We start from the raw sequence: 20,750 nt of genomic DNA, 5'->3' as shown, positions 1-20,750 counted from the left end.
CAACACATTTAGAAGCAGATAGTGCACATTTAACTCCACTACAATTGTTAGACAGCTTGAGTTCGATGTTTCCACATATGAACATGTTTATGTGCTTCTGAAACAATCAGTCTTTAATCAACGGTATTTTTTTATAATTTTGCGGTTTGGACTCTTGGTAATTGTCACACAGCGTTTCACACTATTGTCTGAATTTTAATCAAAACTATTTTTGATTAACAATTAATGTTCAGCAGATTAGTTGATAAAGAAAATAATCATTAGTCACAGTTACTAAATAATTCAAAATGAGCTCCACTAAACCTATAGTAAAATCTGGCTTTTACATCCATGAGTAATAATAATGCAATATTATAATATATATTTTCTGTTTTGAGTACTTTTACTTGTAATACTTTAAGTACATTCCTGATTATACTTTCATACTTTTTACGTTTGAAATAACATTTTCAATGCAGGACCTTTAGTTCTGAAGGAGTATTTTTAGAGTGTGGTATTAGTACTTTTAGTTTAGTAAAGGATCTGAATACTTCCTCCACCGCTGCACTAGTGTACAGTTTTCCTCTGAAGCAGAGACTAACCTACTTTAATCTGAAAACAGATTAGCAGTTATTTTACACTGAATTGGAGAATGACATATTGAAACATGGACATGCACATAAATTGGCCGCGGGATTTTATTAAAATCTAAAAGACTATACTTGTTTCATTTATTATATTAATGTATCATTCCTATTTTCCATATATACGATTTGGAATAGTTGCTCAACAGTTTCAGTCCACTCCTTCAGACAGTAGCTGCATTTCTTATATCTGCTGGGTTTTTGTGTGTGTGTGTTACAGTATAATTACAATATAGATAGGACTAAATTAATTACAGTACAATTAAGAACAATTAACAATTAAACAAGCATTGTACAGCACCAGAAGTTTTAATATTAGTCATTGTTTTAAAAGACTTGTCAGTCAATTTGAGAGTGGTAGCAGACTCCAAACATTGCATTTCTAAAGATGTGCCTCTAGATTCATCAGCAGAAGGAATATGTTCCACATGGTGGCAGTGTTAAGCTGAGTGTCCACCGGCTTCTTGCTGCTGCTGACACAGAACAGATGTATTCACATTGTATTTCCTCTCTAGATGTGTGCTGCACCTCAGTCAGTGTGTGTGTGTGTGTGTGTGTGTGTGTGTGTGTGTGTGTGTGTGTTGGCACTTTTCAACGACTTCACTTGTACCAGTATGATGGTAGAAGGGGCATACTGGGGAGGCAGCATGAGGGAAGGTGTTGGTGCACATGCATGTAGATGTTTTAATGAGGGCAGTTAAATGATGCACGTGTTTGTGTCCACGTGATAACTTTAGTTACTTTCAGTGTGGAATTAGTACTGAGTAAAGGATCTGATTACTTCTTCCAACACTGTGTGAGACAGCTGTGCTGTGAGGTTGTCTGTTGAAGGTTCGAGTATCACTACATTCTACAAGGTCATTGATTACCAGGGTGTTTCCAAAACCATGGGGATGAAGAAGCACAAGCTGGTTCGTCTGCTTTTGAATTCAACAGTTATTAATAGCTCACTTTGGCTTGAGGCATTACTGCACCAGTCATCAGTTAATCATTATGGTGTAATGGTGCATGGAAACTGTCTCTGCTGAACACACCTATAGTGAAACCACGATGTTAGAAGACAACAAACAAGACTCAAATTCCCCAAATCTTTATTTTTTCACCTGTTAAATATACAACTTTTCTCTTACAATCATTGAGTTGGAATAGAAATTTCAAGATGCATACATAAGAAAAACACAACATCATTGAGCATGTGTGAAATGTTGTCCTCCGTTTAGTTTCTTCTCTTCATATAATGTATCATAAAGGTCGGGGACGAGGTGCCGTCCCCCACGCCACGAGGTTCAAGAGAAAGCTGCTTGCCAGCAATTAAATACATGTCAAACAACAAATACATTCATTGTTACGAAGAAGAAGAAAAAAATAGTATATTTTTGACAGCATTCACTCGTATTGAAATGTTTAGGAGCAAGAATCTATATAGAAACCGTAAACAGATTACATTCAAGCAATGTTGTTATTACAAGTCCTCCTTCCCCAAATGCTATATTCAAGTTTCAACACTATTCCTTTCCTTGAGGCTTTTGAACTCCTTCCACACAGATTTTGGCAGTAGTGAGAGTTGAAGACACTGGGTTTGTTTAACAGATGCGGTTTTGAAAAACTAACACTGTTCTGTAGAACAAGTCAAACACTTCCAGCAGTGCAAGTGCATCTATATTTCATTAAGTTATCCTACAAGGCAAAGCAAATAGTTTGGGACTTTATCCCAGACAACGCAACAACGCTGTCCCAGATATTTAAAAATCACTTTAGATCCCCAAACACACTGAGCCACAGATCTGTCAAGTACTTCTTTGGCCATTAGCCCCACTAAGAGACCTTGCAAGAGACTTCACTAGGTACTTGAGGTGGGTAAACAAAAATCCTTTCTGCCTCCCAACAATAAACAAAGCCCACTTCTGTGGAAAAGCCGATAATCCAATCAAGTCACTATGGTAACCGTAAACAGCCCCAAGGTCTCTCGGAGACACTGGTTTGCCAATCTCTCTGCGCTCTCTTCACAACATGAGGAATGTTTCTCCATCTTACTTTCTACCATCCGTGTCTTCCTCTTCATTTCTTCTGTTGCTGAAGAAATATGAGCAATCTGCAGATTCACATCTTCTCCCTCGCTTCCTGACTTTGGGAAATAAATAAATAAAGAAGAAGAACGAGCTGTTGCAGAAGTCTCTCGTCAGCTGCCCTCCTCACCCGTCTCTGACTACCAAGAGGAGAAAAAGGGGCGCTTGCAGTGGAAGGTTTGTGTGAAGGCGTTGCCGAGTGTGACCACGCGTCCTTGGCTGCCTGAGCGGCTGCGCTCCACGACCACCCGGGGCATCTGCACCAGCTGGATGGGGCTCTTTCCGTCCTTCAGCGCCTGGGTCAGGTTCAACACCTGGTGATAAACAGGGTTCATGATGTATGACAAACGGAAACCAGTTGTCAATCCCAGGAGTGGTTGAATTTGAGAGTGTACGGGAGGTTAAAGGGATAGTTTGGACATTTTAAAGTGGGGTTGTAGGAGGTACTTAGTCAATCCACAGCAGTACGTCGTCTGCTTCGCCAAAGTGGGGGCATACCAACAGCCATCACACAGACTACAGATAAATAACCTGATACAACCCCACTTCAAAAAATACAAACTATCCCTTTAAGCACCTGTGAAATCTGAAGCAACATTATGCTAGCCTTATCTCATCTGTTGAAAAATGACTGACTGAATTAATGGTTGAAATAGAAGACAGCATCATGTAGCCTAAACAGAACAGAACAATACTGGGTACTTGAGGCTTGTTTTATAGAAGTAACCGTCTTCTGTGTCCTTTCTTTGACCAATGAAATCAATATGCTAGGACATACTCAGAGGACAATAATCCAAAGACACACAGGGAAGACGAGGCAGGACAGTAGAGAGGACAGTGGAGAGGACAGTGGAGAGGAGGGTTAGAAATGTGGTCAAGATGGGTAGTGAGGAGGTCATAAAGCAAACAACGAAAGTGACTGAAAGTAGGGATCAGGAGAGAGAAAGGAGAGCAGGAAGGATATAAAAGGAGAGAACAAAAGAGAGGACACGAAGGCAGAGAGGCTGATAGGTACAACAGAGTCAAAAAAACTCTTTAAAAACAATTAAGAAAACTCACCTGTCCCCTCATAACAGACATCTGTCTCTCAAACATGGTTTTATCAAAGCCTTTATCCATCTGAAGAGAAAAACAACAACTGCTGTTAGCATGTGTCCTGTGACAGCTGTTTGTTTCCATAACTGTTAAAGAGGAGGAAAGTTAGGAGGTGGCTTGTACCTTGAACATCTCATAGAGGTCCTCACAGAGGTCCTGGACAAAGTTCATGTCAGAGATGCGGGTCAGCACCAGGTCTCTGGTCTCCTGGGAGAAGGCCACCTTAGCTTGGGGGAGCCATGCCCAGTGGAACGGGTCTAATGGAAGAATGCCACAGTACACGTTGTTAAGAGCTCTCACAACACGCTGTATGACATTAAACAACCTTCAGCTGCCACTACAGTCAAAGCCTTCCTCGATCAGTTCCCTATAACTATTTGATGTTTTGTCTTCACTTTTTATTAAACTTTGCTGTTTCTTTAGGGTGATTACATCATAAAATATGATGACATACATTCAAATCTTCATTCGACAAACAATAGAAGCATTGAATGTAAAACAATGACATTGGATACAAGAAGATTCATACCACTCTCACTAGAAGGTAAATATGAAGCTACACCCAGCAGCTGGTTAGCGTAGCACGAACATTCAGCTGAGGCTTTGACCAAATGCAACAAAACTAGATCTCCTGCCAGAACCTCCAAGCTCACCGATTACATGTTATATCCTGCTTCCAGGCGTAGAGCTAAGCTAAGGTAATTGTCTGCTAGCTCTAGCATAAGTGTATTTGCCAACATTTCCCAAAAGCTTTTCTTCTAACTAATCATTGTCTGACTGAGAACAGCTTTAAAACCTAAAATATCTTTCTTGTGTTTTACATAATAACAAAATGAATGGTAATGCCATCGTTAATAAATGGTTTCATCATGCTGTGCTGTTAGCTTGTGATGGATTTGTCATTTTATAGACTAAATGACAAAAGTACTTAATTCAGGATGAAAGTCAATAACCGCTGTTTGCACAATTATTAGTAAGAACAAGGTGTTGACGGAGACGGGACATAATGAAGAGAGGTGAGAGAGGAAACAGTGCAACATACAGGCTCTCCATTCGTCCGGGTGTTTAAAGGGGAAGGCCAGGCCGTTGTCGATTGCTGCAATCTTGGTGCAGGAATCGGAAACATTCTCTCGCCACTCTGCATCCTACAGCGAGGCGAAAGAGGATCAGAGAAGTCATCACCAACACCTGACTGAGTGATTAACGATCAACGACCACACTTTGCATTGATCGCTGTCCAAACGATTGAGTAACTGCTACAGATAGATGACAACCTTTTGCTCATTAATCAACACATGATGGGGAGCCAGACGGGGTTCTGGCTGAGCTTTCCTCGAGGATAGGGAGCAGCCAGCCAGGCAGGGGGAAGTAGCTAGCTCGGGGGGTTTGGAGAAAACAATTGGCTGTAAAGAAACTAACACATTTGGTGGCCTCTGGCACAATCTAATGCCACTATTCACAATATACACTTCATTACTTCATGTTTTGAAATATGAGTTTGATCCGATTGTAAACATGTAGTGAAATATTGTAAAGCTTTTGTGTTTTAACCTGTAAATAGTTATTTATATTTCTACAAAGCTTATTCCTGACTGACCAGAACTGTTGTAATTAAGAATCATTACACATTATTTATTAACACCTTCACAGTAGTGTTCATCAAGACATGTCATGATGGTTAATGTCACATAGATGCCCTCTTCAACTAAAATAAACAAGGATATTTGAAGAGGAACATGTTTTTAATCCCATGTCATATCTGGCCTGTAGAATGACAGTGCGAGGCAGAGCAGACACGGGGTGTTACTTTGGCAACATTGGCTGTTTTAGCGTGTGTGTTTGCAGTGCGTCTTAGAGAGAGCTTTGCTTTAAAAAGCACAATGTAAATAAACATTATTCATTAAGCCCATAAACATCTGTGTGAGGTTTATGGAAAATGCAGCGCTTTGAGTTGGCTTCTTGATGCTTACTGCACAATCGTCGACTCGATGCCACCAGTGTGACAAGTAGCCCGTCTAACGAGGATGTTACCTGTCTGTGTAATCAATGCAATTCATAACGTGTTTTGTCGTCACAAACACTGAAGATTACTCAAGTCTCTGGAGTAGAAAGAGCAGCCTGCTGTTTAGCTAGCAGCGGGCGCTTATAGAAAGCTCTGGTTCTAGTCACAGGGGCGCTGGTTTGTTCCTGCAACATCCAAGCTATTGTCTGTCTATGTGTGCCCCGGTGCGTCCTGCGTGTGAATGAGTGACAGAGCACCGTGTTTAACATGAGCGGTGTGCCACGATGATGTTGTATCAGCAATCCAGCAATTCAATTGCATCAGTCTGAGCACACCCTTAGTATGTGTTGGTATATACGCACCTTTTGTACTCCTCCTCCTCCTCCTCCTCCTCCTCCTCCTCCTGGCTTCTCATACTTGATCAACCAGTTGTCATTTCCTCGATCTGAGGAGGAAGACAAATAGAAAGTGGAAATAAAAGTGTAGAGTATGATGAAGTCTTCATATGAAGACATGTAGGTCGGAGAAATAGCACAATCAGACAGCTGCCATAATAACTGGCCAAAAGGGTGACGAGTGCAAATTCAGCAACAAGCGACTATGTCGTGCAAAAGAACTCTGGTGAGAATGATAAAATGAATTCACTAGAATATGACAAATGGCATTTCATCATTACCAAAACTTTGTGAGAGAATACAAGTAAAACAGGAGCGTAAGTTTCAGTTCTGGACTGTTCTGCACCGTTGTGTTGAACCGTTGTGCCTCACTAGGGACTTGTTTGGCTTCTTCAATGGAAAACATTTTGGGATGGGAGTAAGTTGTTTGTTTGTATTCTGGAAGGTAAACCTCAACTCCTTTAATAAATAAAAAGTGTGCAGCCGAAATACAGACACTCAGACCATTAAATACAAAACTGTCCCCAGGGACATCACAGCATACAATCCTGCATTATATTATATCAGGCTTTCAAACTGGAGTCCTGGCGTCAGTCGTTTTCTCTCATGTTGGGCAAATACATGCTGTAAACAACCGGTAGCATCAAATTAATGTTGTTGCTCATCACTGACATATGCCAGATTGTGAAGAGAAAGAAAAGATTCCCCTACCATTTAAATATACAGAAAATATTCTAAATGGTTTTTCCTGAATAACAACCGTTTCTTTAAGTAAGAAATTATAAATAGTATTAATACATAATGTGATGACAGACATTTTTGTTCTCCAAGGACCTCAGAGCAACTTATTTAAATGTTTAAATTGTTTACTACATGTCAATGCAGACACACCCTAACCTGTGTTTCTGATGACGTAGTCCAACACTACCAGCCGCTCAAACTGGGACTGCAGCTGCTTCCTGATGTTCTCCGGCAGCGGTTCTGCCTCAAAGCGCCGCAGCCAGTAGTCCGCTTCACGGTAACCCCCCACAAACAGCTGAAACGAGCCCATCTGGAAACATACGCACGCTCCATCACATATAAATAAATAACAACCAGCATGTTCAGAGGCAGCTTGTTTATATGGTAATAATGTGGTGTGGGGGCAATGTTGTAAGGTGGAGAAGTTGTGATGTCAACAGGCTGAAATGTCAGCAGTGTATGACAGTTGAAACGTGAAACCAACTTCCTTATACTACTTCCTGAACACATTCTTTCAACATCTAACATCGACCATCAGGAGGGCTGTCTCGGGGGAGAAACACAATTGATGAAGTGCTAAATTTGGTTCTGGATGAGAGTACAGCACACTACAAAACACATACACAATGACATTTATGCTTCCTCTGACCTATTTATCTGAATAAACCTGTCTTTTAAGGGAACAGAGAGTGTGACACGATTCCTTTTACTGTCCTCTGCCAGGGCTGCGTCAGCAGCAGCTATTCTGAGCACACTACCCTTTCGTGTTACAGTGACGAGACCGCAGCCCATGTATATGTAAAGCAAAAACATATGACCTTTTAATAACTGTTTAAATTATTGAAAGCAAAAACGTTTTAGTATATATTAGTATTTGTTCTAATTACTAAGATGGTGTATTAGGACCAACAATGTTTGTTTAAACACAGAGCCAGGGGAGGGTGGGAATGTAAAAGAACAGAGTTAAAAGATAAATTGACAAGAATAAAACTTCTTCTCTGAGATTAAATGGTAAATGTATGCAAGAAAAAAGAAACTTGGATATTCTCTGAGATTATAAAGTCGGGAATGTACGAGACTTTGGAAGAATAGTGTTTTTGTTTTTCTTGTCAAGGAATCACAAAGCATGTTTGCCTCATCACACACAGATCACACACATTGGTGAGGTGTGGAATTATATGATGCTATATATGCTTATGATAATAATAATAATAATAATAAATATGATGATGATCCTGGGACTAAAATTTCCTTAATGCTGAATCCGTTTGCAAAGTATAATTTGATAAATTCATCCACTGCATGCATGATACACGGCAAGGGGCGGCAATAACATAATAAGAACATAAGAAAAGTAAACCTGAAGAGGTTTACGACACAGGAATGAACAGGAGACGAGTTTCTAGCCTGTGTTTCTCTGTGATTGCTCCTAAAAGCAGCTAAGAGCTGGTGGCCATGACTGGTTACCACTCTGTTACCTTAGGTGGCAGGCCCACTCTGTGGAAGCGTCGTCCCACCTTGGGGACTTTCTCTAAGGCGTACTTCTTCCCCCTGGATTTGGCTCTGTCGATGGCGCTGTAGTGGAATGTTTCACTGGCCAGATACACCACCTGATAAAAAAGGCAGAAGCTCAGTTAGCACTGCTTTGGTTGGACCTTGTGACCAGTGCTGGGCAGGTTCTCCTACAGCTAGAAAAGAAAGTCTCACCTCTACATCCAGGTCCATTCAGGCGTTTACTGTATATTCTGTAAACTGTACATTTTAACTCCTATAGATAACATAACTGTTAAATGTAAGCAGTGAGAATGCAAGGACTTCATCTGATCTGAACTGTGATGGCATGTTGCAAATTCAAAAATCAAAACAAATGCAATAACATGCCCTCAGAGCCCCCACCTTTGTTTTCGGCACCACTCCCAGGCCGAGCTTTGTATCAACCAGCGAGGCGGCGGCCTCCGAGAGGTAACCCTGGTTAGGCAACAAGCAGCCTCGGCCGAAACAACACGGACAGCACAGCTGGTGAGAGGGGAAGAGAGAGAGGAACCGGTTTCATTTAGTGCTTAGCTGTTTTAAAGTGTTGTGACATTTCTGATTACACTCCTTTAGAGTGTTTGCACACAGATTACACACGTGACACAGTGTACCTTGTGGAAATATTTGGTCCATTTGGGGTTCAGGTGACCGTAAGGTTCCTCTGACTTTGGTTTGAAAACACCAATGGATTTCTGTAGAAGAGAATGATAAAGAGTGTTATACATCAAACATGCATTTTCTACATTCGGCACATGGCAGACAACGGTAGAATACGGCACACACAGGGACATAACAGCGACAGCACCAAGAGCTTTCTTAAGTTTGTGGGACCTTTAAAGAACCACAGGGCGAGACATGTCATAAGGAACAAATGTAAAGTGACAGAGATGCTGCACATTTAATCAACAGCTTGAGTCTACACAATACTTTGGAATGGGGAAAGTGAATATAGCATTATATATACATATATATACTCATGTAAACAATGTTTTAAAGCTATGTTTAGTCCATGCTCCACGGTCCTTCCTCTCCTCTTTTCCCTCCTCACCCCTTTTGGGTCTTTGACAAAGTAGCTCCCACTGGAACCCTGGGAAATCCTCTCTGGGAAGACGCCATTCTCGATAGCTTGTTCCGCCCTTTGGATAATATCTGCAAACTCAGGATCCTCAGGAAAATGGTTGAAGTCTCCACCGCTGATACCTAGAACACAACATACATCTCAGATTTATATTCAAGTTTACACTTTGGGCAATCAGACTGTCCTACAGTAAAACATTAAAGAACAGACCAATGACACTGCATCATCTCTTCACCAGAATACGGTGTTAAATCAAGGTCATAAAAACTTTGCTAATTAAGTTTTGAGAATCTCAAATATACATTGCAACCTGTGTCTCAGCATATAAAAAGGAGCCGATTTCCATGAAAGACACAAAAATAATTTCTTCTGTGTATGAATAATGAATGAATGACATTGAAAAAACATTTATGGGTCATCTTTGCAAAAACCTTTTGAAAAGTAAAAAGATGAGTGAAAAATAATTTTTAAGTCAAGACAGATTTGTAGAAGCCTCCCAAAGGAAACGTGTGTGGTAAGATCAATCTTTGCGTTTGTCCAAAAGTAGAGCTGCGGCTAGTTAAATTATTATTAAATTAAATGAATCGCCAACTATTTAGATATTCGGTTTTTAGTAGTAGAAGAGAAAAAAGTCATAATTCTCTATTTCCAGGTGCTTATGTTTGAATACTTTCTGGTTTCTTTTCTCCTCTGTGACAGGAACTGAATATGTTTAAGTTGTGGACAAAAACAAGACATTTGAGGACGTCATTTTGGTCTTTAGGAAACACAGACTGACATGTTTCACCAGACAACTACCGAATTAATCGATAAAATACTCAACAGATTGGTCGACAAATAATCGTTAATTACTACCCTATACAAATGTACTGAGCATGATAACGATTTCATCCAAATAACGTAGACTTCTATTTGCTGTTTCTCCTCTGATAACCCGCTGTGCACATCAAGCACACAGTTTGCATGGGAGAGGCAACTGGAGCCCTCCGTCCTTTATCTGCTCTGCTTATCCTGTTCAGGGTCATGGCAGGCTGGAACTGTTCCCAGCACTCACTGGGTGCGAGGCGGGGTGAAACCTGGACAGGTGGCTGGTCTATCACACACACACATTCACACTTAGGGGCAACTTGGACTATTCACTATTGCACCAAGCCTTCATTGTCTGTGTGATGAAACCAAAGATGATGCATTACAAGCGACGCCAATGGTATGAAATGATAAACACTCTCCTAAGTGGGCGTGGTCTAATGTATTTATATCAGATATTTACACAGCTATCAAACATATTGATCATTATGAACGTGTCTGCGAACATTAGTTGACGTTAGCTTAAACTTTTGGCACAGTTTGGCTAACGTTAATGCTCCGTTTTGCAAGATCTCACGAGAAATAGGACAAATCGGTCTGAACAAAGTTCATTTTCTCATGATTTGTCTGAAAAATGTCATTTTAGTGTCAGAATGTTCGGAACATATGTGGCTTGTGCAAAATGGGTCTAATATTTCCTTTGGTTAATATGGAGCAAGAAACGTTCGTAATCTGTGTTCACTTTCACCTCTCCCATTAGAGTTAATGGAGGCGGGGCATTAGCGAAACCAAAGGGACACAGATACAGGAAGTTGACTCTCAGTGCGACATTTCCTTTCTAGACCGTCTCTGATGAAACCCCCACAGGCACAGCGAACATGCAAACAGCACACACAAAAGGTCCGGAAGGTCAGGGGATTTAAACCCAGTACCTTAGAGCTGAGTGATTCTTCTGTGATTCTCGTCAGAAAATGTCATTTTCTATTCTGCCTTGCTCTCGAATATAATTCTCTGGGTGTGACTGCTCTCTGATGGGTATTGGGTGCTAAATATTATTTTGATGAAGGCCCAATCATATGGCATGACATGTTCCACCGTCTCTTCCTCACACAGGGGCAGAACGGTCAGCTGATAGAAAGGCTCCATATGCTCTTTATCAGTCACAGTGGGATGCAGGGAGGGATGAAGGGACAGACACAGGGAGGAGGGGACGGGGGTGGACAAAGGAACGGGAGGACAGTTAACACGCCATTTGTCACAGAGAGATAAGGAGAAACAAAGATGGCTTTGAAGCTAAATCACTTGAAGTTGGGCTGAGAGAAGCAAATTAAAAAGAAGGAAGGGGAGAATCGACGGATAGAGATATGCAAACAATATGCACGAGGGCAGGGCTCGACAGTGGCGGTTGCCAGGTTGCCATTGGCAACCATTTTGGAAATTGGCAACCCGTTCTTGGCCTTTGGTTACCATCAGTGACAACAACTTGTTACTATGTAAAAAAAAATAGGTACAGCAGACAGCAATATTTGCTCACTAAAATATATATATAATATATAATAGCGTTGTTATTTATTTTTGGAGCGACCTGTGAAGAACAGCTGCACTGCTGGTATTTTGCATACTTGAAATGAGGGCGGGCACGTTAACTGATAACCCTTAAGATTCAAAATCTGTAAAGGATAAGACAAATCACAAACTGTAAAGAACTTTGTTCGGCCAGCCGCACAACCACTTTAAGTTCGTGTCGAGCCGTGCACCAGGGACCTCGATTATTTAATCATGTCATAAAAGTCAGCATTTTGGTATCAATGCGGCCCACCACTACCTGCCCAAATACATTTTAAATGTTCTATCATAGTCTATTTGGAGTCCAACTCAAACAGAGTCCTTACTTAAAGAGCTCTGAAGGACGTCCACCAACTGTTTCAGTTCCAATGTGTGCTGACAGGTTTGTGCTTTCGTGTATAGTTCATTTCCATCCACCTTAATAAACCAACATCCTCAACATCATCGCTGACATCTCTCTAAAAGCCACACACACTAATGCATTCTTTATGTTTTCAAGGTCTGTGCATGAGGTGCACCTCAAAAGTAGTGCTCGGGGCGACAAAAATAATGTTTTATAAGTGAGGCTGCGCTCGTGTTTTGTGCCCCATTTGGCACTTGGTAATCCTAGTTTATACTATAAAATGATTAAAGTCATGCCTTAAGGGGAGCCTGAAAGTAGCAGCACTGGATGATTTTTATTTATGTTTTTAAATCACCAGCAGGTCACATCATCATCCTAAAGCAAATTGGCTCCAGACTGTCAGCCCTCTTGATCAACTCAATTTCCATTAACCTCTTAACGGGTGGACGGCCCGCCGCCATGTGATAGTTTTGCATTTTCAGAGAGGTTGTATCTTGCCCCGTGTTGTTTACAGTCCGCTATGATGGACTTGTTACACAACGCTACATATCATTCAAAAGATTAGAGTCTCGTCTATTTAGTGAGCAAAACGGTTTTCAGATCACAATCACAACAGCAAGTACAGTAGGCATCGCACACAAGCAAGCAAACTAAAAATCACATCCATAACTTTGAGCCAACTCACATATGAAGTCTCATCGTAATCCTGTAATCAGTAATAATCAAAAAGAACACTTCTGTGTCATTGCAGAGGTCCAATAGATCGTTTCCAGTAAAAGTATATCCATCATGAACATCGCCACATCGACAAAAGCCCATGAACAGCTGTTGCAATCTTGCTGATCGATGTGTACAATTTTGTGACCATACACGGTAAAAACTTAATATCTCCCCAATTCAGCGCCGTTTCAACGCTTCTAAGACGGATGCCGAACTCTGACCTTTCGATTTACACCTCATTTGAGCCAATCGGAGCTTTCATGCGTTATCTACAGCCGGATACGTTGCGCGGATTCGTTCTCTCCTTTCCTTTGTTCTGCTCTGACTGAAAACAAATAAAGAAAACACCTTGAATTTCAGGGGGGGCGCGGGGCTTCCTTGGGGGGGGCGCTGCGCCCCTCCAATACAATGTTAGGGGAAACACTGGGGTACATAATAGTTATTTATGGCCTTTTTATCAATAAATATTATAATATCTCCAAATGCACAGCTTGTGAACGCCTGGTGTTACTCTCAGACAAACCTGTCTAATAACTTACGTTTTTGTCCCTTTTATCTGAAATGTGAACCTGAACTTGATAACACTTGGTTCTATGTTTCTATTGTGTATTTCAGCTCGGGACTACCAGCTATACCATCTTCAGACATCTTTTTCAACAACAAAATTCTGGCGGAGTGTATTTTCTTCAAATTCAGTATATTCAGACCACTATTACTCAGTGCCAGAAGCACTTGGAGTGTTCTGCAAGAACAATAAGAGAGTTATCTTTTGAATGAGACCAAAATCATGCAGCTGGTGCAAATGGTTGAAGAGCAGCTTTTAATTTGGGTATGTCGTTTGTCGGTATTTTGAGATAAATTCCCCCACCCCTTAAGAGGTTAAGGAAAACTACATTGTTTATATATATATATATATATATATATATATATATATATATATATATATATATATATATATATATATATATATATATATATATATATATATATATATATATATATATATATAGTATAAACATTATTAACAACTATTTATTGACACACACAGTTATATGGTAATATACGCACAATGTTTTGAATGCGTGTAATTTTTGTGCATTCTCGTGGTCCAATTGGAAAACGCTTGATAATAGAAAATAACAAGTGACCCTCTGGTTTTGTGTGCATGTTGCGCCATCTTTGTCCGGTAACCTCGTACGAGACGGGTAACATCAAACCCCCTGAAGCTTGAGGGTCATTTGACTGACGTACAATTATCAAGTTCTAATAACTAGTAAGTGCCACAAGAAGTGTTGCCATGAAGGTTTATTTGTGGTGGTCTGCAGGGAAGCTGATTGCTATTTAAAAACAGCTCTGTCTTGACTTCAATATGGAAATAATATGGTGTCAACACAGACCTAAAGATAGATTGAGATAAATACTGCAGGGTGCCTCTGATTTACAAAACAATTTCTATGTGTGTAAGACTCAGCTGCCACAATATTTTATCTTCATCATTTAATTTCCAACAATAGATTCCCTCTTTATTCAGCAGTCTTGCCTGATGATGGATGTATGCTTGCAAGGGTTGTACTGTTGATGAAAGTCTACGATGATAATGTCATTGTGCAGTGTGACTGCAAGAGGCGGGAATCTCTCTTTTGTCATTATTTTCACCGCACAGATACACATGTATAATTCCTCGCTCCCAAATTCCCCTCCTCATCAACATCACCATGCACTGTACTGGACTCCAGAGTGTTTGCATGTCTGTCCGTGTGTTTGCCTCCACAAAGGCCTTATGCATATTTAATGTCTATCTCTCAGAGCCCTCGGTCAGTTAATGGGCCCAGCGGAGCTTTTTCACAGCGCGAGTGCAGCTCGCTCAGAGCTCCAGAGACCTGCAGTGCAAATCGTGTGCGAGATGTCGCAACACTGCACTCTGAAAGGGGTCACTGCAAAAATGTGTAAGATGTCAGAACTTTACACATAACTTTAAATTTAAGTCATTGCAAGCTCATATTCTTGATTCATTAGTTTTACATTGAGATCTTTGTCCTATGTTTAGGCATTGACATGACTAAATGTTTCAATATATGCAAATGTGTCAATACAGATTAATATGTAATTTGTATATGTAAATAAAAAGAAAATGTCACATTGCTTCCTGCACATTGCTTTCAGCACTGGTGGACAATGGGCTCTGTTGAAAGAAGACAGTAGGAACAGGTGAACCAAAAGCTTAATGCAGATTATATTTACACGTTAGCTGGAAGGACTCACATGGTTTAGGTTCATGATCAGTGCACGATAAAAATGTAACTGCCACAATTTGCAATGGAGATTGGCATGATGTTTTGTGACACAGTACAACAGCTCTGCGGACTATGTGTGACTCCTACATTTGTAATGCACTGAAAAAAAAACAATCTTGAAATTCTAGACCTAAACACTGTTATTCTAAAAGGCCAGAAGAAATGGGACACTAACCCTTACCTACCTGTGACCTAGATATCTGGCCCCAATAGAACACTTCGATAGAGAGAGTGAGAGTGAGAGACAGAGAGAGACAGAGAGAGACAGAGACAGAGAGAGACAGAGAGAGACAGAGAGAGACAGAGACAGACAGAGACAGAGAGAGACAGAGAGAGAGAGAGACAGAGAGACAGAGAGAGACAGAGACAGAGAGAGAGAGTGAGTGAGTGAGTGAGTGAGTGAGTGAGTGAGTGAGTGAGTGAGTGAGTGAGTGAGTGAGTGAGTGAGAGAGAGAGAGTGAGCAATAGAAGTGAATATAAAAGGAAACAAAGCTCCAAAATGATGTTGCAGGAGAAAAAACGGTGGGTGGTATGAGGGCGAGTGGTGTTAAATCCAATTAGTGGTTAAGTCAGAATATGTGCCGCTTCCATGGTGACTAGATCACCTTTTCTTTGTTTTCCACTATACCACCCTTTTCTTTTTATAGTCTAAATCAAATCTAGCGCTGCAAATATGTAGGGCTGACAACAGACAATACACAGTAAAAATATATATTCTGTTAGCCTCATTTCTGAGGAAGACGCATGCATACAAGCCTCAACACCTGATTGATCCGAATCGACATTAACACAGAAACATTTGTTATCACAATTATGCGAGTGTGATTTAAGGATGTTTACAGTGAGGACACTGTAAACTGTACTCGTGGCTGGACTTCCATGTAGTGTTCAGGTCACCAGGTGAAAGTGCCAGCTCATATAATCTGTAGGGGTGATAACATGCGGCTATTACATCAGCTGACTGGAAAAACAAACACAGGGTAGACAAACAGGGTACAGAATCTATCTCCATGCAAAGTACACAAGCCTAATGCCTTCAATGTAGACTGTGGATAGTTTTCATAACATTCACAGAGCTGTATTGTTTGCTTAGAAACTGGGTGCTTGCAACAAGTTATGGCTTTATGAACTATCAATATCCAACGCTTTGGTTCCCCTAATCAAGCCCAAGTTGACTCTCCAGGGGCCCTTGAAAGGGTCCCAGTGGAGAGCCATGGTTAACACTCCTCAGTAGGCTTGCATGGCATCACATCGTTTTGACCAAGTTGCATTCAATGTCATCTGTACACCTAACAGTAATCAGTCATTTTTCACTGAAACATGTGATACCCGTGTTCCTCATTGAGCATGGGTTCCCTTACTTAATTTAACAACCTTTATGTGTACTTCCTTTCAGATCTCGAAGGCATTGATCCAAAACATTTACCTGGGGAGGCCAGGGTGTCTTTATCCGACGACGAGCTGTCTCTGTCCCGCCTGCTCCTCTTCTCTCGTACACCCCGCGGTGACGAGCTTCCTGCTAAACACGGTAACAACAGCGCCTCTTCGCCGGAGCCGTCAGTCTCCAGCTCGGTTAACACGCTTTCACAAGAGTCCGAAATACGAACAGCGGCTCCAGGGTTCGCTGCAAGTCCAAACCCTATCCCATTCCTGTCAAATAACACATTTGGCGGGTCTGAGGAGTGAAAGTTACACTCTGAAGCAGGCACCGCTGTTGCTCCGATGTCCAGCAGCACAGGCTCGCTGGTCTCTGCCTCTGTCGGGTCGCATTCTGACATCATTGTAGCTCAGTTTTTAATACATACAATTGAATGTACATTCAATTACACTGGATTTCCTTTTAGCTGTCAGCCGTCCATTTTAAAGAGACTCCCTTCTTTCCGCGAGTATGTCAACCCCAAATAAATTATTCGAAAGCAGCTGCCTTCGCTCACCGATGATACATAATCCGTCAAGAATAGTCTGCTTTGCTTCCTAGTTGGTTCCCTGCGCATGCGCACCACAAAAGAACAGCGTTGGATAAAGTTGCATTCAAGTGCACACTGTGAAGTCCGAACTCCCGAAACAGTTCTCTAACAGGATTTACTTTAGAAATATGCTATCAAAGTTAGAACTATACAGCTGTCATTCCCTCTGCTACCGAAAAGTAAGGTTAATTTAATTTAAAAACAATCAACGACATTTATCTATGCAGTGAATGCTTAAGAGTAAGGTTTGATTAGGAGATTAGTTGAATATCTGTGTAATAATATTTTGATTATGGCTAAATAGTATGTACACAAATGTAGATTTTTTCAATCCTTAAAAAAACTGAAAAAGGAATGCCTTAAGACTCTCTGAATTACTTGCGTTATATATTGATTAAATCCTGTATAGTTTTTTTTTTATTCAATGTATTCCTTCTTCTTTTCATTGTTTATGCTGCTTGGAATTATTGTTAGATGTGTTGAACAATGATAAATATGCCTGTTTGTTATGTCAACTTCACATTATTATAATATAGCTAATGAGGGTATAAACCAAATATCATCTTTACAGTCCATCAAAACATGCTTTCATTGTCAAAAAGACAAATATGCATACAGTGTGTTATTGGAGGTAAAACTACTATTTAATTAGGTTCACATGTTGGCATAAAATAAATGTTTTAGGTTTCTCCCCAAAATCTTAATACAGACATTTTAATTAGTTAAGGTAATTCTTCTTCTTTCTTTTCTTTTTTTTTACTTTTAAACTTAAATAATCAAAAAGCAACACTCTCTTGTTTCATAAACAGCATTTGTATTTTGATATTTATTTAACTCATTGTAATACTTCAAAATGTTCAAGAAGACACTTTGCAAACAAATATAGGCCTGCTGATGCCTGACCATTCATTCAGACACTGCGCACCTTCCTTTGAAATGCAGCAGTAAGTTATATGGCCACTAGATGTCGACAGTGATACACAAATGAAGACTGGTGCAACGTAAGAGTCCCACCAGTCCCAAAGAGACTTTTCCTTAGCAACATACTTCATTCATTCTTTTTTATAATCCTTGATTTAAAATGTGTCTGTTCCTCATCATGTGTCATCAATCTTAATTAGAGTAATTCCTGATCAATCTACAGGAATTTAAGGTTTGGGACCACATATTGGCCATATTTGCTGGTGCAGCTAACACGTGGGACGATATTAATAAATTATATTAAGCTCCATTCAGACCTATGTGGAGATTAATGCAGGTTTAAGAAACTGCCACATTTAATACAGTGATTTCTATTCCTCCATTATACTTGCCCCTCTCTCCTCCTGCCTCCCTCTATCCATGCTCTCTCTCTCTCTCTCTCTCTCTCTCTCTCTCTCTCTCTCTCTCTCTCTCTCTCTCTCTCTCTCTCTCTCTCTCTTTCTCTCTCAGTGCCACTCAATCACCCAGTGCTCTCTACAACACTTTACTCTCCCTTTAACCCTCAGCCCCTCTCAACCTATAACTCGGCCCCTCCACCACCACCACCACCCTTCTCCCTAATAAGAGAATGTAGCTGAAACACATGTAAATGAGCAGTCAGCCAGCTGGTATCGCTGCAGACATGTGATCTATCAAGGTAGGGGGTTAGGGGGTGAAGGAGACATGGAGGGAGGAGGGATGGAAGAGGAGGGAGGATGAAGGAGGAATCTGGGGGGATGAGAGGGAGACGGACAGGTTCAAAGATGTGCTGGAGAGACACAAAGGCATCCCTCTGCTAGATGTTAGAATAATCCCATCAGCCCTCTCTCCATTTGTCCATCAGCTTTCTCCTTTATACCCTTTACTTCTGTATCTTTCAAGGACAAACACCTGAAATTTCACTTGTGTGACACATGACACTTTACAGAGATGCACACCTCTGTCTCTATGTGTATGTGTGTGTGTGTGTGTGTGTGTGTGTGTGTGTGTGTGTGTGTGTGTGTGTGTGTGTGTGTGTGTGTGTGTGTGTGTGTGTGTGTGTGTGTGCGTGTGTCAATGTGCTTCACCCACCGGTGACAAGCCCCTGCAGCAGTCAAGGCACACTGCTTCAGGGGCAGCAGTGTGCATGAATGCGTGTGTGAGATCCGTCTTTGCTGTAGCACCCATTCCAGCAGATACTGCTGGCATAAGATGTGGTTCAGCCTGCCAACAGCAACCACCCTCATCTATTCCTCCTTCCTTCCTTCTCCTTCCCCCTGGCTGCCTGATGATGAGGGAGAGAGGGACAACCCTATAGCTTGACTCTTTCTTTTTTTACGTGCATGTCTGTGATTAGAGTATTTGTTAGTTCGTGAGCAAATACATCCACCCTGCGTGCCCTGATATGGCATTCTGGTTCTGATTATAAAGTCCACCACAGAGACTGAGGCATCCACCGGGCTTTGACGTTGGCCTGTTTCAAAATGCATTTATTTAAATTAATTTACATCATAAAAGTGAACAATGACATACACATGGCATCAAGTGGTCATCACAAATTTATAAATATTTCATTTTGTGTATATGATAGATATCTTACAGTCCATCCACTTTAGTTAACTGTTTGTCATTTTTATTTATTTAGGCCTGCTCATTTTTTGTCCAATAAAAAGGCCCTGCCATGTTGGCTCTGTCATGGTGTCTGTGAAGGAGCTGCACTGCACCATGGAGACACCAGTCACCTGTTACCTGTCAAGAGAGATGCACAGAGAAAAGACATTCACAAATTGCACATGGGTGCCAGTGTGTGTGTGTGTGTGTGTGTGTGTGTGTGTGTGTGTGTGTGTGTGTGTGTGTGTGTGTGTGTGTGTGTGTGTACCTCTTGGACCAAACCTCTTCAGGTAGCAGTGTGAACAATATGGCTTCTCATCATACTGAAACATAAAACACAAGCAGGACATATTTACTGCATCATTTTTATTTTTCCTCATGTATTTCCTTATCTTTTTTCCACATGTACCTCAACATGTTTCTTTTCTTGTTTTCTTAATATCTTTTGGTAGTTTAATTTTATTCATTTTAATGATTTTCTTTCCTTTGGGCTTTATGACTCTAGTATGACTTGCTGATATTCTTATATTTAGTTTTATATGGCAATATTATGTTATTAACAGGGTCACAAAAGTCTAATAATTAAATCACAAATAAAATAAATGAAAATACCTCAGCATGTTGACTAGGTGTGAGCTGTCTGTTGCACTGTTGACACTTGAGACACAGAGGGTGGTAGTCCCTCCCTAAGGACCGCTTCTTCTCACCTGTACCAAAGAAAAACAAGGACTGTGTAAATGAGATAGCTATTGAACCAAAAAGTCAGAGGAATTTTGCATTCACACATCCACTCAGGATTCTCTGAAATGTGGGTTAATCACTTCAATTCAAATATATTTTTATTCAAGACCAGCGGCACTTAAACAGAAAACTAAAAAAAGGACACAGTTAAAGAAATCTATAAAACGGAGATAATAAATCACAGGATTAGGAATCCAGCTAAAGATGAAATACCACAGAAAACAAATAT

General features: G+C 40.7%; 2 protein-coding genes across 2 annotated transcripts in view; both read right to left on the bottom strand.

The window, feature by feature from the left end:
- Positions 1–1,697: 1,697 nt before the first annotated feature.
- On the bottom strand, positions 1,698–17,262 carry pi4k2b (phosphatidylinositol 4-kinase type 2 beta). The gene is made up of 11 exons (XM_029440694.1): positions 16,690–17,262; positions 9,504–9,655; positions 9,067–9,147; positions 8,819–8,938; positions 8,401–8,532; positions 7,079–7,232; positions 6,149–6,231; positions 4,827–4,929; positions 3,908–4,041; positions 3,749–3,808; positions 1,698–3,003 (listed from the first exon to the last, which is right to left on the bottom strand). The coding sequence occupies exons 1-11, from the start codon at positions 17,042–17,044 to the stop codon at positions 2,830–2,832; spliced, it is 1,548 nt and encodes a 515-aa protein (XP_029296554.1). The 5' UTR covers positions 17,045–17,262; the 3' UTR covers positions 1,698–2,829.
- Positions 17,263–19,631: 2,369 nt separating this feature from the next.
- LOC115013001 (cysteine-rich protein 2) overlaps positions 19,632–20,750 on the bottom strand; it is a 2,371-nt gene continuing 1,252 nt past the window's right edge. Inside the window, exons 2-4 of the mRNA XM_029438930.1 lie at positions 20,393–20,487; positions 20,049–20,103; positions 19,632–19,918 (exon numbers count right to left, since the gene is read on the bottom strand). Of these exons, the coding sequence (XP_029294790.1) occupies positions 19,908–19,918; positions 20,049–20,103; positions 20,393–20,487 (161 nt within the window). The 3' untranslated portion in view covers positions 19,632–19,907. The remainder of the gene's footprint in view (positions 19,919–20,048; positions 20,104–20,392; positions 20,488–20,750) is intronic.

The sequence above is a fragment of the Cottoperca gobio genome, chromosome 1, assembly GCF_900634415.1.
Source record: "Cottoperca gobio chromosome 1, fCotGob3.1, whole genome shotgun sequence".
Taxonomy (NCBI): domain Eukaryota; kingdom Metazoa; phylum Chordata; class Actinopteri; order Perciformes; family Bovichtidae; genus Cottoperca; species Cottoperca gobio.
Note: the sequence above shows the minus strand (reverse complement) of the source record. Positions and strands in the feature narration are given on the sequence as shown.

Bases quoted from the DNA above. Each gene is read 5' to 3' on its own strand.
- pi4k2b (XM_029440694.1), bottom strand. From the start codon at position 17,044: ATGATGTCAGAATGCGACCCGACAGAGGCAGAGACCAGCGAGCCTGTG. The intron at 4,930-6,148 runs GTGCGTATATAC...GCCTCGCTGTAG, and splicing joins GAGGAGGAGGAGTACAAAAG to GATGCAGAGTGGCGAGAGAA. The intron at 4,042-4,826 runs GTATGTTGCACT...TTCTTCCATTAG, and splicing joins CCCGGACGAATGGAGAGCCT to ACCCGTTCCACTGGGCATGG.